The sequence below is a fragment of the Eumetopias jubatus genome, unplaced genomic scaffold (assembly GCF_037043125.1).
Source record: "Eumetopias jubatus isolate StellerSeaLion01/CBP00866 unplaced genomic scaffold, mEumJub1_p1.0 scaffold_15, whole genome shotgun sequence".
NCBI lineage: Eukaryota > Metazoa > Chordata > Mammalia > Carnivora > Otariidae > Eumetopias > Eumetopias jubatus.
The window spans coordinates 86,413,160-86,428,346 of record NW_028274821.1 but is presented as its reverse complement, the minus strand read 5'-3'; the positions used below and the strand labels follow the sequence as shown (position 1 = coordinate 86,428,346).

The following is a 15,187-nucleotide window of genomic DNA, read 5'->3' as shown; positions in this document are numbered from 1 at the left end:
GGCCAGGCTGGCTGCTCTGTCCGGGGTGGGGGTGGGGGGGCTGCTGAGCCGCATCGCCCCACTGACGGCTCTGGTGAAGAGCACCGGACGCTCTGGAGCAGCCGAGGTCTCCCCACTGGAAGGAGGAGCAAACATACGCAGCAGGCTGGCGAACTGTGAGGATCCCAGAGAGAGCCAGGCGGAGGGGCCCCAAGGCAGAGAGAGACAGACACCCATCGTCCTGTTCGCTCAAGGGCTGGACCGGGCAGATCTCAGGGTGGCGGCCTAGGGCTTGGTGTCAGAATTAAAGGCAGGGCTCTGAGCACCTGGCTGAAGATACAGTGGCCACCAGAGCCCAGCGAGGGGTCACTGAGAACGGGGCCCATCAGCCTGACCTCACTTCCTCTTTTGACAGAGTGAGAGCTGAGCGGATCCGGGGTGGGGGCTGACGCAGCCTATCTGGCTTCCAGCAGGGCAGCTGACAAAACGGGGCTGGAAGTGCACTGGAATGCGTCATCCAAGGAGGACTGGTTCATGGGCCAATACCGGACCAGGAGAGGCCCAAACGGTTCCCGTGCCTCGGGTGAGAAACACAGGGCTGCCTCCTGACATCGCAGGGACAGCAAGCCGTGGTCACAGAGCTGCGGGTGCAGAGAAACTCCACAGGCCTGACTGAATCAGATTAAGAAGAAATGGAGCAAGTAAAAAAGTCAAGGTCCTTCGCTGGATCTAAACAATAAATGTCCCCTCTGCCACATATACACAGAAGAAAGATGTGGCTTAGCGGTCACGTGTGTGAGGGTCAGGGGATTCAGTTACAGAAGGGCAGGGTGAGTTTCCAGGTAATGTGGCCTCAGCTGTTCACTGCACTTTGGGCCACATTAACAGAGGCAGGGCGCCTAAAGCCGGGGAGGTGGCTGGCTGATGTCAGTGGGGAGATTGGGTTATATCTGTTCCACCTTTGGAGGGAAAGCTGGAGCCCAGCTGAGGGTACAGTTTTAAGAGAAAGAGCTGGAGAAACTGGAAGAGCCTGGCTTTGAGAAGTGAAGACTCGGGGCTCAAAGAGGCAGAGGCAAAATCAGCAGAGAACGGCAGCTGACCCGGGGCCCGATGAAGCAGCGGGCTCCTCGCTGCTGGACGTGTGCGAGGCAGAGGGGGCCAAACTTCAGATGATGTGCCACGTGGGTGACTTGGGAAGGTCCCTTTCCCCCTGGAGGTTCTGCCATTTGTCCTATCTGGTTCTGGGGGCTCTGTTCCTGCCCTGCCTCCTCAGGCAGGCCCATTTAGGCTGAGGCTAGGATACATCTGGGTCCCTGTGTTTCAAGCCCCAAACTCTCCCCTCCCTCCCCTCCTTCCTTCTCCCCTATTGCTGTAAGAAGAGGGGGTCCCTGCCCCGCTCTGGCCTCTTTCCCCTTCCTGACGTGGCAGGGCTGGCCCACAGAGCGCCTCTTGTGTCTCTTTAGCTTGTCTATGTACCTGTGTGCTTATCCGCATGGGTGTGCCTTCGAGTGTGCATGCGTTTGCAAGTGAGGCTCAGTCTGTCCCCCCGCCAGGGACTCCCCCTCAGGGCAGAGCCGAGGTGGGCTTGGCACACCTGCCAGACTCTTCCCCACTTCTGTTCCAGGTTCGGACTGGGACGGGTGAACCCAGGCTGGCGGAGGTGGGGGAGCTGGGCACCAGCTCCTCAAAGGTAACAGGCACCGCACACAACATCATCGTCTTGGGGCATGCGGTGGGGGGGGGGATGTGGGCGGTGGGGGCCCTGCCTGGGGCTAGACCCGGCCCCTGGAGGTTGGCTGGACACAGAGAGGACGTTTAAAAAAATAGAGAGAATTTAAGCTTCCCAAAAAAGAGATGGGTAGGGAGAAGGAGGCGATGGAGGCCGAGGTGGGGCTGGGAGGCGAGTGGCTTTCCAAAACTCTGGGTCCCTGGGGTGACACGGTCTCTGTGGGCAGGACGCGGCCCTGCCCAGGCTGCGCCCATCTGCCTGCCCGGCTGGCCCAGGGCAAGGGCACCGTATGGCTGTGTGTAGTCTGTGCGGGCGGTGGGGTGGGTGCGGCGGCCGCAGGCCCACCCCAGGACCCTGGCGCAAGCGTCCATGCGGCCGGCTGGCTCTCAGGAGGCGAAGTAGGAACTCTGCATGGAGTAGAGCCGGTCGATGGGGTTCCCCACACGGGCCTGCAGGGAGCCCACATCCGAGGAGCCCAGGAAGCAGTCACTGAGGCTGGTTAAGGAGGTATCGCTGTCGATGTCGTGGAAGATGGAGTCGTTCCCTGAGGGCAGAGGGGGTGTCAGGAGCCGGGGCGGGCAGGAGCTCCGGGGGGCGGGGCTGTCAGCCCTTCAGGCTGTGTGGCCAGAGGTGAGGAGGGACCGGATGACCTGCGGCGGCGGCCGCCAGGGCCAGAGGTGCTGAGGGCGGCGGGCGGGGCCTCGTCGGGCAGCAGCAGGGCTGTGTGGGCGGGGCCTGCCTGGGCCCTGGGGCGGGATGTGGCCGTCCTGGCCCCAGGCCTGCCGGGTCAGGCAGCGGGCGGGGGCGGTGCTGGGGTGCGCAGGGGGCGGGGCGGCTTACCATAGGGGTTCATGTGGTCACCTGGCATTTGGGGCGGCGTGAGGCCCTGCTGGAAGGGGTCGCTGCTGCCGTAGGGACTCTGCTCCATGGCCACGATCTGCTGTTGCGGTGGGGCCAGCGGCGTGTAGGAGGCCATCATGCCCTCCATGCGACTCGACAGGACCTCTGGGGACAGAGCACACCTTCACTGACCGGCCCTGTCCACCCTGTCCTGGAGCCCAGCCCGCCCCCGGGGAGCCCTCCCGGACGTACCTCGAGTTCCCACTGACCTCCCACGTGGCGCCCTAGGCCACGGGGCCCACTGCAGTCCCCCTGACTCTGCCTGCCTCTGGACTTCCCCAGGCTGCCTACAGTGATTCAGGCCACTGAACCCAGGTATCTGGCCCCCGGCCCCTCTCCCCAGACACACCCTCCAGCTCCTCTTCAGGAATCAGTTTATCGAAAGCCAGAGACCTGCCCTCCTCGCCTCCTCCCTTTCTCCAGTGGCCCTGCCCTCCAGACGCTCACTGCCTGGGGGACACAGACCCGAAGCGGGCAGTAAAGATTCAACATGTGGGTGCAATGAGCTCCCCGTGTCTGGGAGCATAAAGGTGGGGCCCAGGCCAAAGAGGCTCAGGGAAGACTTCCTAGAGGAAGGGACCCCCTGACTCCATGTTACTTAAAGAATCAGCAGGGGTTCAACCATGTCAGGGGGCAGGCGTGCCCTGCCGCAGGCAGCAAAGGCAGGGAGGGGAGAAACTAGCCAGGGGGAGCAGGGAGCCCCGTGCATGGGGCTATAGTGTGAGGATGAGAGATGGCCAGGGGTGGGGAAGAAGATGGTCCCCTGGGGGGCCTGAGCTCAGTGTGGTTCTCCCTGAGGCTGTAGGAAGTCCCCAGAGGGTCTTAGCCGGGAGAGGCTGTGGAGGAAGATGGTAGGGCGGAGGCTGAAGGCAGGGACCACTGAGGAAATTGAGGCAGGGGCTGGGGTCCCTATGCAGGTGGGTGTGGGAATGACAACTCCTGGGGGGGGGGCATGAGGGACACAGGACCGGCAACCACTGCCCTACTTGGCAACTGAGCAGACATAGTGAATGGAGGACAGGAAGGGTCAGAGGTGACTCCCAGGTTCCTGGTGTGGGCACTGGGTGGGGGGGGTGCCATTTGCTGAGATGGGGTGGGGAGAAGCAGAGGGTGTTGTGTGAACGTGGTAGCAGGGGCTGGTGTATGGAGTACTGTAAGGGCTGTGATGAGCTCAAGGGGGACTGTGGAACATTCTCAGAGGCAGCTAGGAACACGGGAGGTGGCTGGGCGACCAGACAGTGGCCACAGCCCCAGGAGGCCAGGCTGTCTTAGGAGAAGGGAGCAGTGGGGGCAAAAAGAACTGGGCTCCAAGGCTCCGGTGCAGCCAGGCACACGGGCCTGGCCCCGAGCCCTGAGGAGAAGGCGGCGCTGCCCATCAGTGCCCTGGCACCTGCCCCAGAGCCCCCGTCTCACCTGGGAACAGGCAGCCCTGGGGCCCCCACTCCTCTTGGGCAGTCCCAAGAAGCTCCCTGTGCCCTCCCTTTAAGGCTCAATGTCCCCACAGCGCTTGGGAGGCCAGCCTCCCCCCTCCCCCCACCCGCCGGCCCAAGAAGTGGTAACAGGATTTTGGCAAAGCCCAGTGTTCGGGGGCCTGGCTGCCGCCCCTCAAACTGGCTCCTTGCCACCCAGCAGGAGCCCACCCTGAACTCCGCAAAACCCTGCAGAGACTCTCTGGAGATTTCTGCTGAATTCTATTGTGGGCCGTGGGGTGTAGGTATGGTCATGTTAAAACCACGGGCTTGGGGCGCCACACGTGGGGCCGAGGCCGGCTTTGCCCTTACTAGCTGCGGGATCCCAGTAAGTCAGTCCTCTGGTCTGAGTCTCAGCCTCCTTGGCTGTGAAACGGGCTGTGACAATGCCCTTCCCCTCCGGAATCGGTGGGCATTCCGTGAGGCGGAGCATGGCCAGTGGTGACGACCGTGCCTAACACACCGTGAGGGTGGGAGACGGTTGCAGGTGTTTCTGTTTTTGTTTTCTAAGTAAGCTCTACGCCAAACGCGGGGCTTGAACTCCTGACGCTGAGATCAAGAGTCGCACGCTCCACCAACTGACCCAGCCAGGCGCCCCAGGGGCGAAAATTCTGCCACCCTTCTGGGCAGCCCATGCCGCCATCTCTCCTCCCGGGCCCCGCCCGTGGTCCCCACTGCCTCTCTCCATCCCGGCAGGTTCCGTGGCGGCAGCTCCCAGAGCCCTGACGGCCCTGGTGGAAGGGGTCCGGGGCTCGGGGGTGGGGGTGGGGGGGTGTTGTTTCCAGAGGCTGAGCCCGGGCCCTGTCGCCCTGGTCCCGGCTCACCTTGGCCCAGCCGCTGCGAGTTCTGCTGCTCCTGCTGCTGCTGGTGCCGCCGCGCCAACTTCTTCATCTGTAGGGGACACACGTCGTGCCAGTCCCCACCTCCCTGCCCCCGGTCGGCCCCGGCCCCTCCAGCGGGACCCTGTCTTCTGCCTGCACACATCCCCCCAGCCCCCAGCCCTGCCCAGCGGGGGGTGACACGTGGCCTCTCACCTTGGCTCTTTGGTTCTGAAACCAGACCTGGACCACACGCACGCTGAGGCCCGTCTCTGCCGCCAGCGTCTCGCGGACCTGCCCGGTGGAGGGACACGGATCAGGCCGGGGGGGGGGGGGGGGAGGGCGGAGCAGCCGGCCAGGGAGGCGGTGGTTTGGGGGGACTGAGGGGTTGGGGGGTGGGAGGGGGAGGGAGGCCCCCCCGTCCCCGGCTAGAGTGGGGGGCACTGTCTGGGAAGGCGGCGGGTGTGGGGGGTCAGCCCCGCCCCAGCCCCGCGGCCCCTTACCTTGCGGCAGGGCTTGGACGACACCTCAAAGGAGGCCTTGAAGGCTCTTCGTTGCTGTGTAGTGAGGATGGTCCGGGGTCGCTTGGGCCTCCGGGGGTCCTTCCCGTCGTCCCCACTGCCTTTACTCTGGCTGCCCTGCCCCTTGGCCGGCTTCAGGTCCCCGTCCTCGTCCTCACTCTTCACTGTGGGAGGACACACCCGGCCCGTCAGCCTCGTACCCTGAGGCCATCCGTTGCCTGGCGGGACCCCGTCACCTCCTGCCAACACCGGCCCCCGGCACTCGGGAGACCCCAGGGCAGCATGTCAGCCTTTGAGAAAACTGGCTCCCGCTGCACCAGCCCAGGGCCAGCGGGTCCCCCGGCCCAGCGAGGACACTCCAGGGAGCCTTCTGTCTTGGAAGCTTCCGGGGACTAAGAACTGTCAGGCGAACACATGCCCCGAGACATCCTCATACCCATCAGACATGACGGTGGCACGCACGCCACACACACAGTTACACACTCAACCACGGACACACGCACATGCGCACGGCACATGAGCCCGCATGGGACTGCGCACACGCCGCTCACAGACGTATTCACGCGCACACAGGTGCATGCTCACAGGTGGGGACACACAGGCGAGAGCACACCTGAACACACACGTGCGCGCGTACGAGCGCACACACACGACGCAGAAGCGTATGTCTTCCCCCCCAGACACACCCATGCCCACCATGCACACACGGCCACTTTCATGCCCCAGAATTGTGGGTCTTAGAGATGCCAGCCCCAGGCAGACACTGTGCCCCTCCCGCTGCCCCCAAGTCTGAACTGGTCTCCTTTTCCCAGGCCCATCTTCCTCAGAGCCCCGGGGGTGGGTCTCCTCCCTCCGAGACCTCCGCCCCCTGCTATGAATGGGCCAGTGGCACCTGGCCAGTGTCTGCCCTGCCATACGAGTCCAGGCAGCCACCACGGTGCCCTGGCCCATGGGTGGACAGAGGGATGGACGGATGGGGAGCTCACTGCTTCCTCCCAGGGCCCCGACGGTGACAAAGCTCTTCCAGATGGGCAGGTCCTGTGACTGCGGGCTCTAGGTTACCCCAAAGGGCTCAGAAGACCAGCACATCTCCTCTCCAAGCCCTCTGCGCCAGTCCTTCCCCACTATCCGGGAATGACAGGGCCCCAGCCCTTCTCCCTGGCTTTTCCTTTCTAAGACTCATTCCTCGCTGTACCCGCCCTTCTGCCAGGAGGGCTCTAAGCTGGCACAGTCCTTTTGGGGGCTGGAGCAGAGTAGAGAGGTGCCTTCATCCTGGAAAAGGGGGTCTTTGCCTCCACCACAGAAGGCTCCGGTTCCTCCCCAACCCCCAGCCGGGAAATGGAAGAGCTCAGGCTGCTGAAGAATGTGTCAGAGCCTTGCCTCTTGGCCACCAGCAGCCTGCAGACCTGGGGCAGGCAGAGACAGCTGGGGGGCCATGCCCCGGAGAGGGCCACAGCAAGGCGAAGGGAGGGCGAGGTACGCGTGTGTGCGCATGTGTCTAAACCGCAGTCCATGCGAGCATGTGGATAAACATGTGTGTGGCCATATGCATAGCTGCTCAGTGCATATATGATGTGTGAGCTGGGTCATGTGTGCACAGGTACGTGTGTTTAAGTGTGCGCGCACATGTGGGTTCGTGCGTGCTTGGGCATCTCAGCACACGTCTACAGATGTACCTGTGTCCGTGCATATGTGCTGCTGGGCACGGGTATCCACACACGCATCGTGCGTGCTTGTGTGTGTACATCTGTGGTCCCATGCACGTACGCTGGTGCGTGAGCATGCGTGCCTCAGTGGCAGTGTCCGCACGAGCATTTGTGTGCCTGGGGGCGTGCACACATCGGTGTCCGTGTGCACCTGCACACATGCGTGTGAACACATCAGGGCCATGGGCGTCGGATGTCTGGACGTAGCTCAGGTCCCGGGGTCAGGATCGGGCTTCTCCAGCAGGGCCCCCTCCCCGTCCCCCGGCTGCCCCCCAGCTCCAGCCATGGCTCACCAGAGTCGGACTCGTCGGGACTCACGGAGCTGAGCAGGTCCTTCTCCTTCTCGTAGTCACCCTTGCACAGCAGCTGACCCTCCTTGAGCACGAACTCGTCGCCCTTGCGTAGCTGCCGCTCACACACGCAGCAGCAGAAGCAGCCCAGGTGGTACACACATTCCAGCGCCCGCATCACGAACTCCGTGGGGGCGATCTTCTCCATGCAGCCGCTGCACTTGGCTGCGAAGAGCCTGCAGGTGCACAGGGTGGGCGCATTGGCTCGGCTCGGGGGTCCACCAAGGTCGTCTCCCTCCTACCACCCTGACCTTCCACCCCAGGTAGGAGAGGCCCACCCTGGGCTCAGAGCCAGACAGTGGGAGGGTCCCTGGCCCTACTCTTCTGGCGCCCCAGGGCCCTGGTGGCCCAAGAGTGGGTGCTGGGCATCCTGCCCAGAGGTGCCCTCTCCTGGGTGTATCAGCTCAGGGCCCTTCCTGCTCAGAGACACCGTGGCCACTAGAGGGCAGAGCACAAGGTCAGCCTCAACTTTCCCCAGACGCCCAGTGGGTTCTGGGGCTGAGAAGGGCAGGCGACCCCCTGGTCCCATCTCCCCTCACTCCAGGAACTGCTCCGCCTCCTCTCTGCTCCCCCCCCTCCCACCCACCCAAGCAATCCTGAGCCCTGTCCAGCCCACCGCCCAGGCTGGGCCGCTCCTCTCCTGCCTGAGCGCCTGCCCCAGTCCCCTTCCTGGGCTCCTGGCTCCTCTAACCCTTCAGTTCACCCTCCAGGATGAGAGCCAGAGGAAGCTGTCTAAAACACACCTCTGCTCATACTTCTCCCCTGCTCCAGACTCTTCCATGACTCCTTGGTGCCTCAAGGCTCTTCACACCCTTCCTGTCTTTGCTCCCACAGGCTGTGGCCCGAAGGAACAGCCTGTGGTTTCTCCAGAGCTCCTTCCCACTGGCCCTTCAGCATGTTCTTTTTCTGCCCCGTGGCTGGGCTAACCCCTACTTATCCCTCATTTCGGCTTAAGTACCTTTACCACGCGCAGACATTTACTGAGCACGGACAGAGAGTCAGGCACGGCTCTAAGCACTCTGCAGGCAGAAGTGCATTTAATCCTTGCAACGACCAGATGAGACAGTGATGAACATTAACCCCATCTTAGAGATAAGGAAACTGAGGTACCGAGAGGCGAAGTCACTTGCTCGGGGTCACGTGGTAGTAAGTGATGGGGCCGACTGGGAGCCTGGGCCTGCTCCAGCCCCTGCATGACAAACAGGATCCATCTTCCATCTCTGGAGACAAAGCCTGGCGGGGGGTGTCCCTGCCTCCAGCGAGCGTCTGTGCAGAAGGGTCTGAGCAGCATGCCCCCTCCTCTGCCCTCACCTACTGACCGCTCCCCCCTGGCTCCCCCCTCCCAGTCACGTGCCCTGCTCTGTGGGAACTCAGCCTCAACAACACTTTGATGGAAAAATTTATGAAGAATCAAATTATTGCTGCTGGGAGGGAATTAAAACCATTTTTCATTCCCCACGTCCCTGGGCCACGTCTGCGGGCGCCACCTTGGGAGCGCTGTGCGCATCCCATCCCTCTTTATGGCCCGCCATCACAGGCACAGATTACAGCTGCAATTCTCTACTAATCGGTTCTGGAACAGAAATGGCCATAAATGCAAGGCACTCGGCCTGCCTCCCTTCCCGGGGCTGCCATCAGCGCCGCCCACGACGAGCTAGTGGGGCGCGGTGGACAGGGCCGATCTGAGCTCTGCCTGCTGCCCTGGCACCGGCCGGGGCGCTCAAATTGGGGGCATCCCCAGCAACCCCTGCCATCCGCCTCTATCTAACAAGCAGGCTCCTACTCATCCTGCAGTACCCAACTCTAATGCCACCTCCTCTGGGAAGGCTTCTTTGATGCCCCAGTCAGGGGGAAGTGGCCCCCTGTATGCTCACCTGAGCTTCCCCCAGGCCTCAGGTTCCTCTACTGTGAAATGGGGATGTCAACAGGACCTCCCCCTAAGGGCTGTTGTCAGGATTCGATGATACTGAGCCTGTACCTTGGTGCATAAGCATCACATCAGTGACAGCACATGCCCCTGTCAGCTTCCAATTCTGCAGGGGTTCCACAGGGCAGGGCCTGGCTCTACCTGACCCCCAAAAAGACCTCGGTGAGTGTTTGCAAAGCAGGTGAGTGAAGGCTTGGGGTGGGCTGAGGCTAAGGCCGGCTGTCAGCTCGACCCTGCTAGCCCACATAGTGCATGGCTTTGCAAGGGGAACGTGAGCCGGATTTCAGCTCTGATTTGGCCCTTTGGCTGGATAACTTTGTTCGAGGTACAACCTACCCAACTGTCCACAGCAGCCTTTGGCAGAGGCCCCTAGGAATCTGGCTGGCTGTCCAGCTCTGCCAAGGGACTGGGGAAGGAGCCAGGTTTCCAGAACTTGATGCTCTGACATGGAGGATGCATCTGCCTTCTCTACCTGCCACCCCCCGCCCCCGCCCCTCTGTCCCCTCCCCACACTCCTACCTCCTGATCTAGGTGCCACCCTAAGGTCTGCAGCCCGGCCTCAGTGGCCCATGAGCAGACAGGCACTGGCTGATCTCTGTGCCAGCCTGGCGGGGCCAGGGGCCCAGGCCGGGGTCAGCGCACCTCGGAGCGGCTCCTGGAGAGGAAGCTCTCTTAGGTAGGGGAGGGGGGCAGTGGGAGGGGTGACCTGCATTTGCAGGCGCCTGCCACCATGCAGGCTGCATTCGGAACAGCCGTGCTAATGCCTTGGCAGCAGGGGGTCGATTGCTACTTTCTCCAAACTCATCAACACAATCTATTATTAATACTTCTCCAAAGGCTCGGTGCCGCCATTACGGAGGCAGTGCCAGCCACTCGGGGCGTCATCTGTTATCTAGATTGCAAAAACTTGGGATATAAAACAAACTGCGCACACTTTATAAACGGAATGTGCCATCCGCTTGGTCTCCAAGCATCTCTCCACCCAATAAAACATCGGGGGGGGGGGATGCATGAAATACTCCCAATTATGGGGCTGCCTTTGTCTATGGAGCTGGGGTGAGCGCGACGAGCGCATGTGTGGGAGGGGCTTGGGGGTGCCAGCGGGGTCCCCTCCTCTCTGCCAGCCCCCTCCCTCCTCAACCCCTCCCGTCGAGAAGGGCTTGTGGAACCCACCACTGAGAAGCAGGCCCAGCCACGGGGAGTGGCACTGGGACTGGAAGGGCTTGAGTTCAATGCCTGGTTCCACCACTCCCTGGCTAGTGACTGGACAAGTAATTTCCTCTCTCTGAGCCTCAGCTGACTTATCTGTATAATGGGCTCAACAACACTGCCTGCTTCTCCATGTGAAGAGGCAGCGAGTTGTCAGTGTAAAGCAGTGAGCACAGAGGGAGAGGTCAGTAAGCTAGGCAGGCCCTTTGAGGCCAGGAGTGGGCCTCTCCAGGAATGCTGCACAGAAGCTGCAAGTACTGACCAGAGACAAAGTTGCTCAGGCTGGGGAGCTCTGAGCCTTCCTGCCCCGCAGGGGCCCTGGAGCCTGATGCAAAAGGCCCTGCCAGCATCCAAGGCACTGGATTTGGAGCCCAGGTCATGATCTCAATCCTGACTCAGCCACTCACTGGCTCTGTGACCTTGGGCAAGTCTGAGTCTGTGTCCTCATCTGTAAGATGGGGACAGTAGTCCCAACTCCCCAGAATTGTGCTGGGCGTTCCAGATGGATGTGTTTCTGCTTCCCACACTTGAGGTCGAGGGATGGTGGGGAAGGAAGCCCCCTGTGGCTTCCCCTCCAGCTGCCTGGCACCCCTCGGTGCCAATCCCCTGGTCCAGCTCCTCCAAGAGCTCCAGATCCAGAGGGCAGTTTCATGGCCACACCACAGGCATACAGGTTGCTGGCAAGCCTCCCCCCGCCCCCCCTCCCCGCATCTCCATGTAAACCGCCAAGCCTTTCCTCCTGCTGTCCCTAGTGTCTAGAACACCATTCCTCCACCCTCAACCTTTGACAGCCAAACACCTGCTTATTCTGAAGGATTCAGCTTGGATATCCCTTCCTCCAGGAAGTCCCCTCCTTCTCCTCTCCAGTCTTAGACTTCTTCTCGCTGAGTTCCCCATCCTCACATCTCCTCTCCATTATGGAATCCACTTTCCCTGTTTCCAGGTCCACTTTTCCCTTTTCTTCCTCTATCTTCCACCTCTATCTTTGAAGCTGAGCACAAGGTCCCAGACACACAAAGGTGAGCGGCAAACGTTTGTGCAATGAATGCTGAACCAACCAATACAGACTATTCCACCTGTGAGGAAGGGCAGGTGGGTCCCCACCCCCAGCCTGGTCTGGTGGGAGCACCCACCCCCTGCCCCGGGAAGGCAGTGCCACCTGCAGGAGAGCAGTGTGTGGGGGACGCTGGAACTGGCAGCCCAGGGTTCCATCCTGACTCCATAACTTTGTCCCTGTGTGACTTTGGTCAGGCCATTTAACCTCTCTGAGCCTCAGTTTCTTCATCTATGAAATGGGACTGCTGGTACCTTCCTACAGGGTTGTTGGAAGGGCCTTCTGCATGCAAAGCCCTTGGTACTGTGCCGGGCATGGAGAAGGCACCCCACGGAGCTGCCTTTCTCTTCTTTTATTGCCCTTCTACATCACCCTCACTGGGGTCTCCGTCACTCTTGGGTGCAGGAGTGACACCAGGTTTACAGGTCCCAACCAAGCATCCCCCTCATGACCACCCTGGGTTCTGGGTCCGTCTAGCTTCTGTCTGGCCTGAGCTAGACCAAGCACTCCTGGCTCAATTCTCTGTGTGTCTGTCCGTCTCACTAATGTTACTGAGCTCAATTATCATCACCTGCATCACCTCATTAAGTCCTCAAAGAACCCTAAATGGAAGACACTGTTTCCATTCCCATTTTACAGACGAGGACACCAAAGTGCAGAGGGCAGGTTCAAGGTCACATGGCAGCACCACCATATACCCTCTCCCTGCTCTGTGCATCCAAATATTTCTCTGCCACCCAATCACCCTTGTCCTTTGCTGGGGGTACCATGCCCAGGTCTGTCTGTCCTCAAGGCTCTGAACGCCCAATTTCTGATTGCTCAGCATAAGCCCAACACCCAGTAGGTGCAGCTGAGTGGGTTTTTCTTAAACCAAATTGAACACCTCCCCGTCACAAACCCATCCTCCCTCCCCCGGGATCATCTGTGATTTTGGAGTAAGAAATTCCCTTTCTAGGGATGTCCTTCCCGTGAAGAGTCCCCAGCCATGAGAACACATCTCTGTCTCCTCTGAGTTTTTATTGGTTTGTTTAATGCTCAATTTATTAAACTCATAAAGCTAATAAACAAAACTCTGAAAACCCATTTTTTTTCTGGAGCATTTGAACATGGATTACAAATCTGATTAATTAATTTCTCTTAAGCCACTGACAACTGCAGACAGGTAATGCTTACGTCTGATTCTTTTTTTTTTTAAGATTTTATTGATTTATTTGAGACAGAGAGAGAGAGCACACGTGGAGGAGGGTCAGAGAGAGAGGGAGAGGCAAACTCCCCGCCGAGCAGGGAGCCCGATATGGGGCTCGATCCCAGGACCCTGAGATCATGACCTGAGCCAAAGGCAGACTCTTAACCGACTGAGCCACCCAGGCGCCCCTCTATGTCTGATTCTTTTACCTCCAATAAAATTGGCTTCCTAATGTCCTGGGGACCCTCCTGCCTCTCCCTGTGGGTTTTTGAGCCCATAAGCATGCCCTAGGCTTGGAATCGTGGCTCTGTCCCTTCCTAGCACAGGAACAATACACAGGCCCCTTGTCTCTGAGCCTCAGCGGCCCCGTCTGTTCAATGGGGATACTGGCTGGGCACCACGAGGCAGGCGTAGTAAGTAGGCACCATGATTGCTGTCATCATCTCTTCAAAACTATTGGCACCTGTTCCCCGTCCTCGCTGAGTGGAAGCTCCTCTGTCTCCTCCTCACTGTACTGCCATTCCCATAGCCCATGGCTGCACCTTACAGTTCATGGAGCCCCCCACCGGGGCCTCAGTCCAAGAGCGCCCACCACTTTCGGGATAAGCCCAAAGACCTCATTATGGCACTCAAGGGCTCACTCCAGCGCGGACACACCCGGTCTCAGACCCTCTGCTCCAGCCGCCAGGCCTCTCACTGCTCCCTGAAAACAGCCAGCCCTTCCTGCCCCCTTAACATTTAAAATTCCACCTGCCTGTCTTCTCACCCCCTTTCTTTTGCTTCTTGTCGGACTTCACGTTCAAGACCCAATTCAAGGGTAAACTCCTCCGTGAAGCCTTCCCTGAGACCCAGATACTTGTGTGTCTGAAGCCCTCACTGACCTAAAAATCAGAAACGGGGTCTGATTCACACACACACCTCCCACGCTGGGTTCTGGCATTGAGGAGGCGACCAGTGAGTGTCTGATGAATGAGTGAATAACCTTGTGAGAAATGAAATAGGCAGCCAGGTAGGGCAAGAGAACACCGGCCATTCTGCTTCTAGGAGTTTAAGAAGGCCACCAGGTCGCAAGATAAACGAACTCACCGCTCTTGGCCCATGGCCCCCTTCACGGAGATACAACCTGGAGGCCAATTCCTAACTTGTATCTCGCTTAAGTTCTTTACACACCTCCTGTCGGGCTGGGCTCCAACTGCACCCTCATCTCTAGCACGCAGGGAAAGCCCCCGGGGTGGGAGGGCCACGTTGCTAACTCAGTGACTCCCCTGGCCATAGGTGACTGGGTCAGGCCTGGACACCTGGATCAAGGTGAACCAGTCCATTCTCTGTCCCTTCTCCTGCTCATCAAGAGCTTTCTGTCAGCCCCCTGGGCTTATAGGTGCACTTTCTACATCTCCAGCACCAGCTATGTGGCCCTGGGTCATTCACATCCCTCCCCCCTTTTTAAGATTTATTTATTTATTTGAGAGAGAGAAAGAGGGCGCAGGGAGAAGAAAAGAGAGAATCTCAAGCAGACTCCCCGATGAGCCCAGAGCCCGACGTGGGGCTTGATCCCAGGACCCTGAGATCATGACCTGAGCCGAAATCAAGAGTTGGACGCTCAACCAACTAAGCCACCCAGGCGCCCCTCACATCCTTTTCTTGAGCCTCAGTTTCCTCTTTTATAAAAAGGGAGTGCTGGGCGCCTGGGTGGCTCAGTTGGTTAAGCGACTGCCTTCGGCTCAGGTCATGATCCTGGAGTCCCTGGATGGAGTCCCTGGATGGAGTCCCGCATCGGGCTCCCTGCTCGGCAGGGAGTCTGCTTCTCCCTTGACCCTCCCCCCTCTCATGTGCTCTCTCTCTCGTTCTCTCTCTCTCTCAAATAAATAAATAAAATCTTAAAAAAAATAAAAAAAAATGAAAAGGGAGTGCTGATCTTCCCTCACCTGGTGACTGAGAACCCGCTGACTTTTCGCCTGTGTGGGAGGGTCTAGCCCAGTGCCAGGCACAGAGGGCATCCTGCCAGGTGCACAACCCACTCCGTCCCCAGTCTGAGTCTCACCATCGTGCCGGGACACAGGCTCTGGAACCGTCTCTCCTCACCTCCAACTTCATGATGTGAAGCCCCCGATCACATCACGAGGTCTGGCTGTGCCTCTGAGGCACAGGTTTCCGTCAGATTCTTGCCCAGGGCCATACTGGGGATCAGGAAGATTTGCTCCCGGCTTCCTTTAGGGTCTCTCTGGGCCCAAGTCCCACAGTCCTTGGACACATTCCCTCCACGGGGAGGGAACTGCAGCCCTCCGTCCCTCTGGCTCTACCTTCTCCTGCTCACCCAGCAAACACCCATGGAGGCTGAC

General features: G+C 59.8%; 1 protein-coding gene across 3 annotated transcripts in view; it reads right to left on the bottom strand.

The window, feature by feature from the left end:
• Positions 1–2,094: 2,094 nt before the first annotated feature.
• Positions 2,095–15,187, bottom strand: part of LMX1B (LIM homeobox transcription factor 1 beta) — a 79,609-nt gene continuing 66,516 nt past the window's right edge. The window contains exons 3-8 of one of the 3 annotated variants that reach the window (XM_028107971.1): positions 7,416–7,648; positions 5,399–5,580; positions 5,112–5,189; positions 4,886–4,968; positions 2,570–2,730; positions 2,095–2,252 (exon numbers count right to left, since the gene is read on the bottom strand). In XM_028107971.1, coding sequence (XP_027963772.1) covers positions 2,095–2,252; positions 2,570–2,730; positions 4,886–4,968; positions 5,112–5,189; positions 5,399–5,580; positions 7,416–7,648 — 895 coding nt within the window. Of the gene's footprint in view, positions 2,253–2,548; positions 2,731–4,885; positions 4,969–5,111; positions 5,190–5,398; positions 5,581–7,415; positions 7,649–15,187 lie in introns of all 3 variants that reach the window. The other 2 variants (XM_028107972.1, XM_028107974.1) reach the window with 2 other exon arrangements.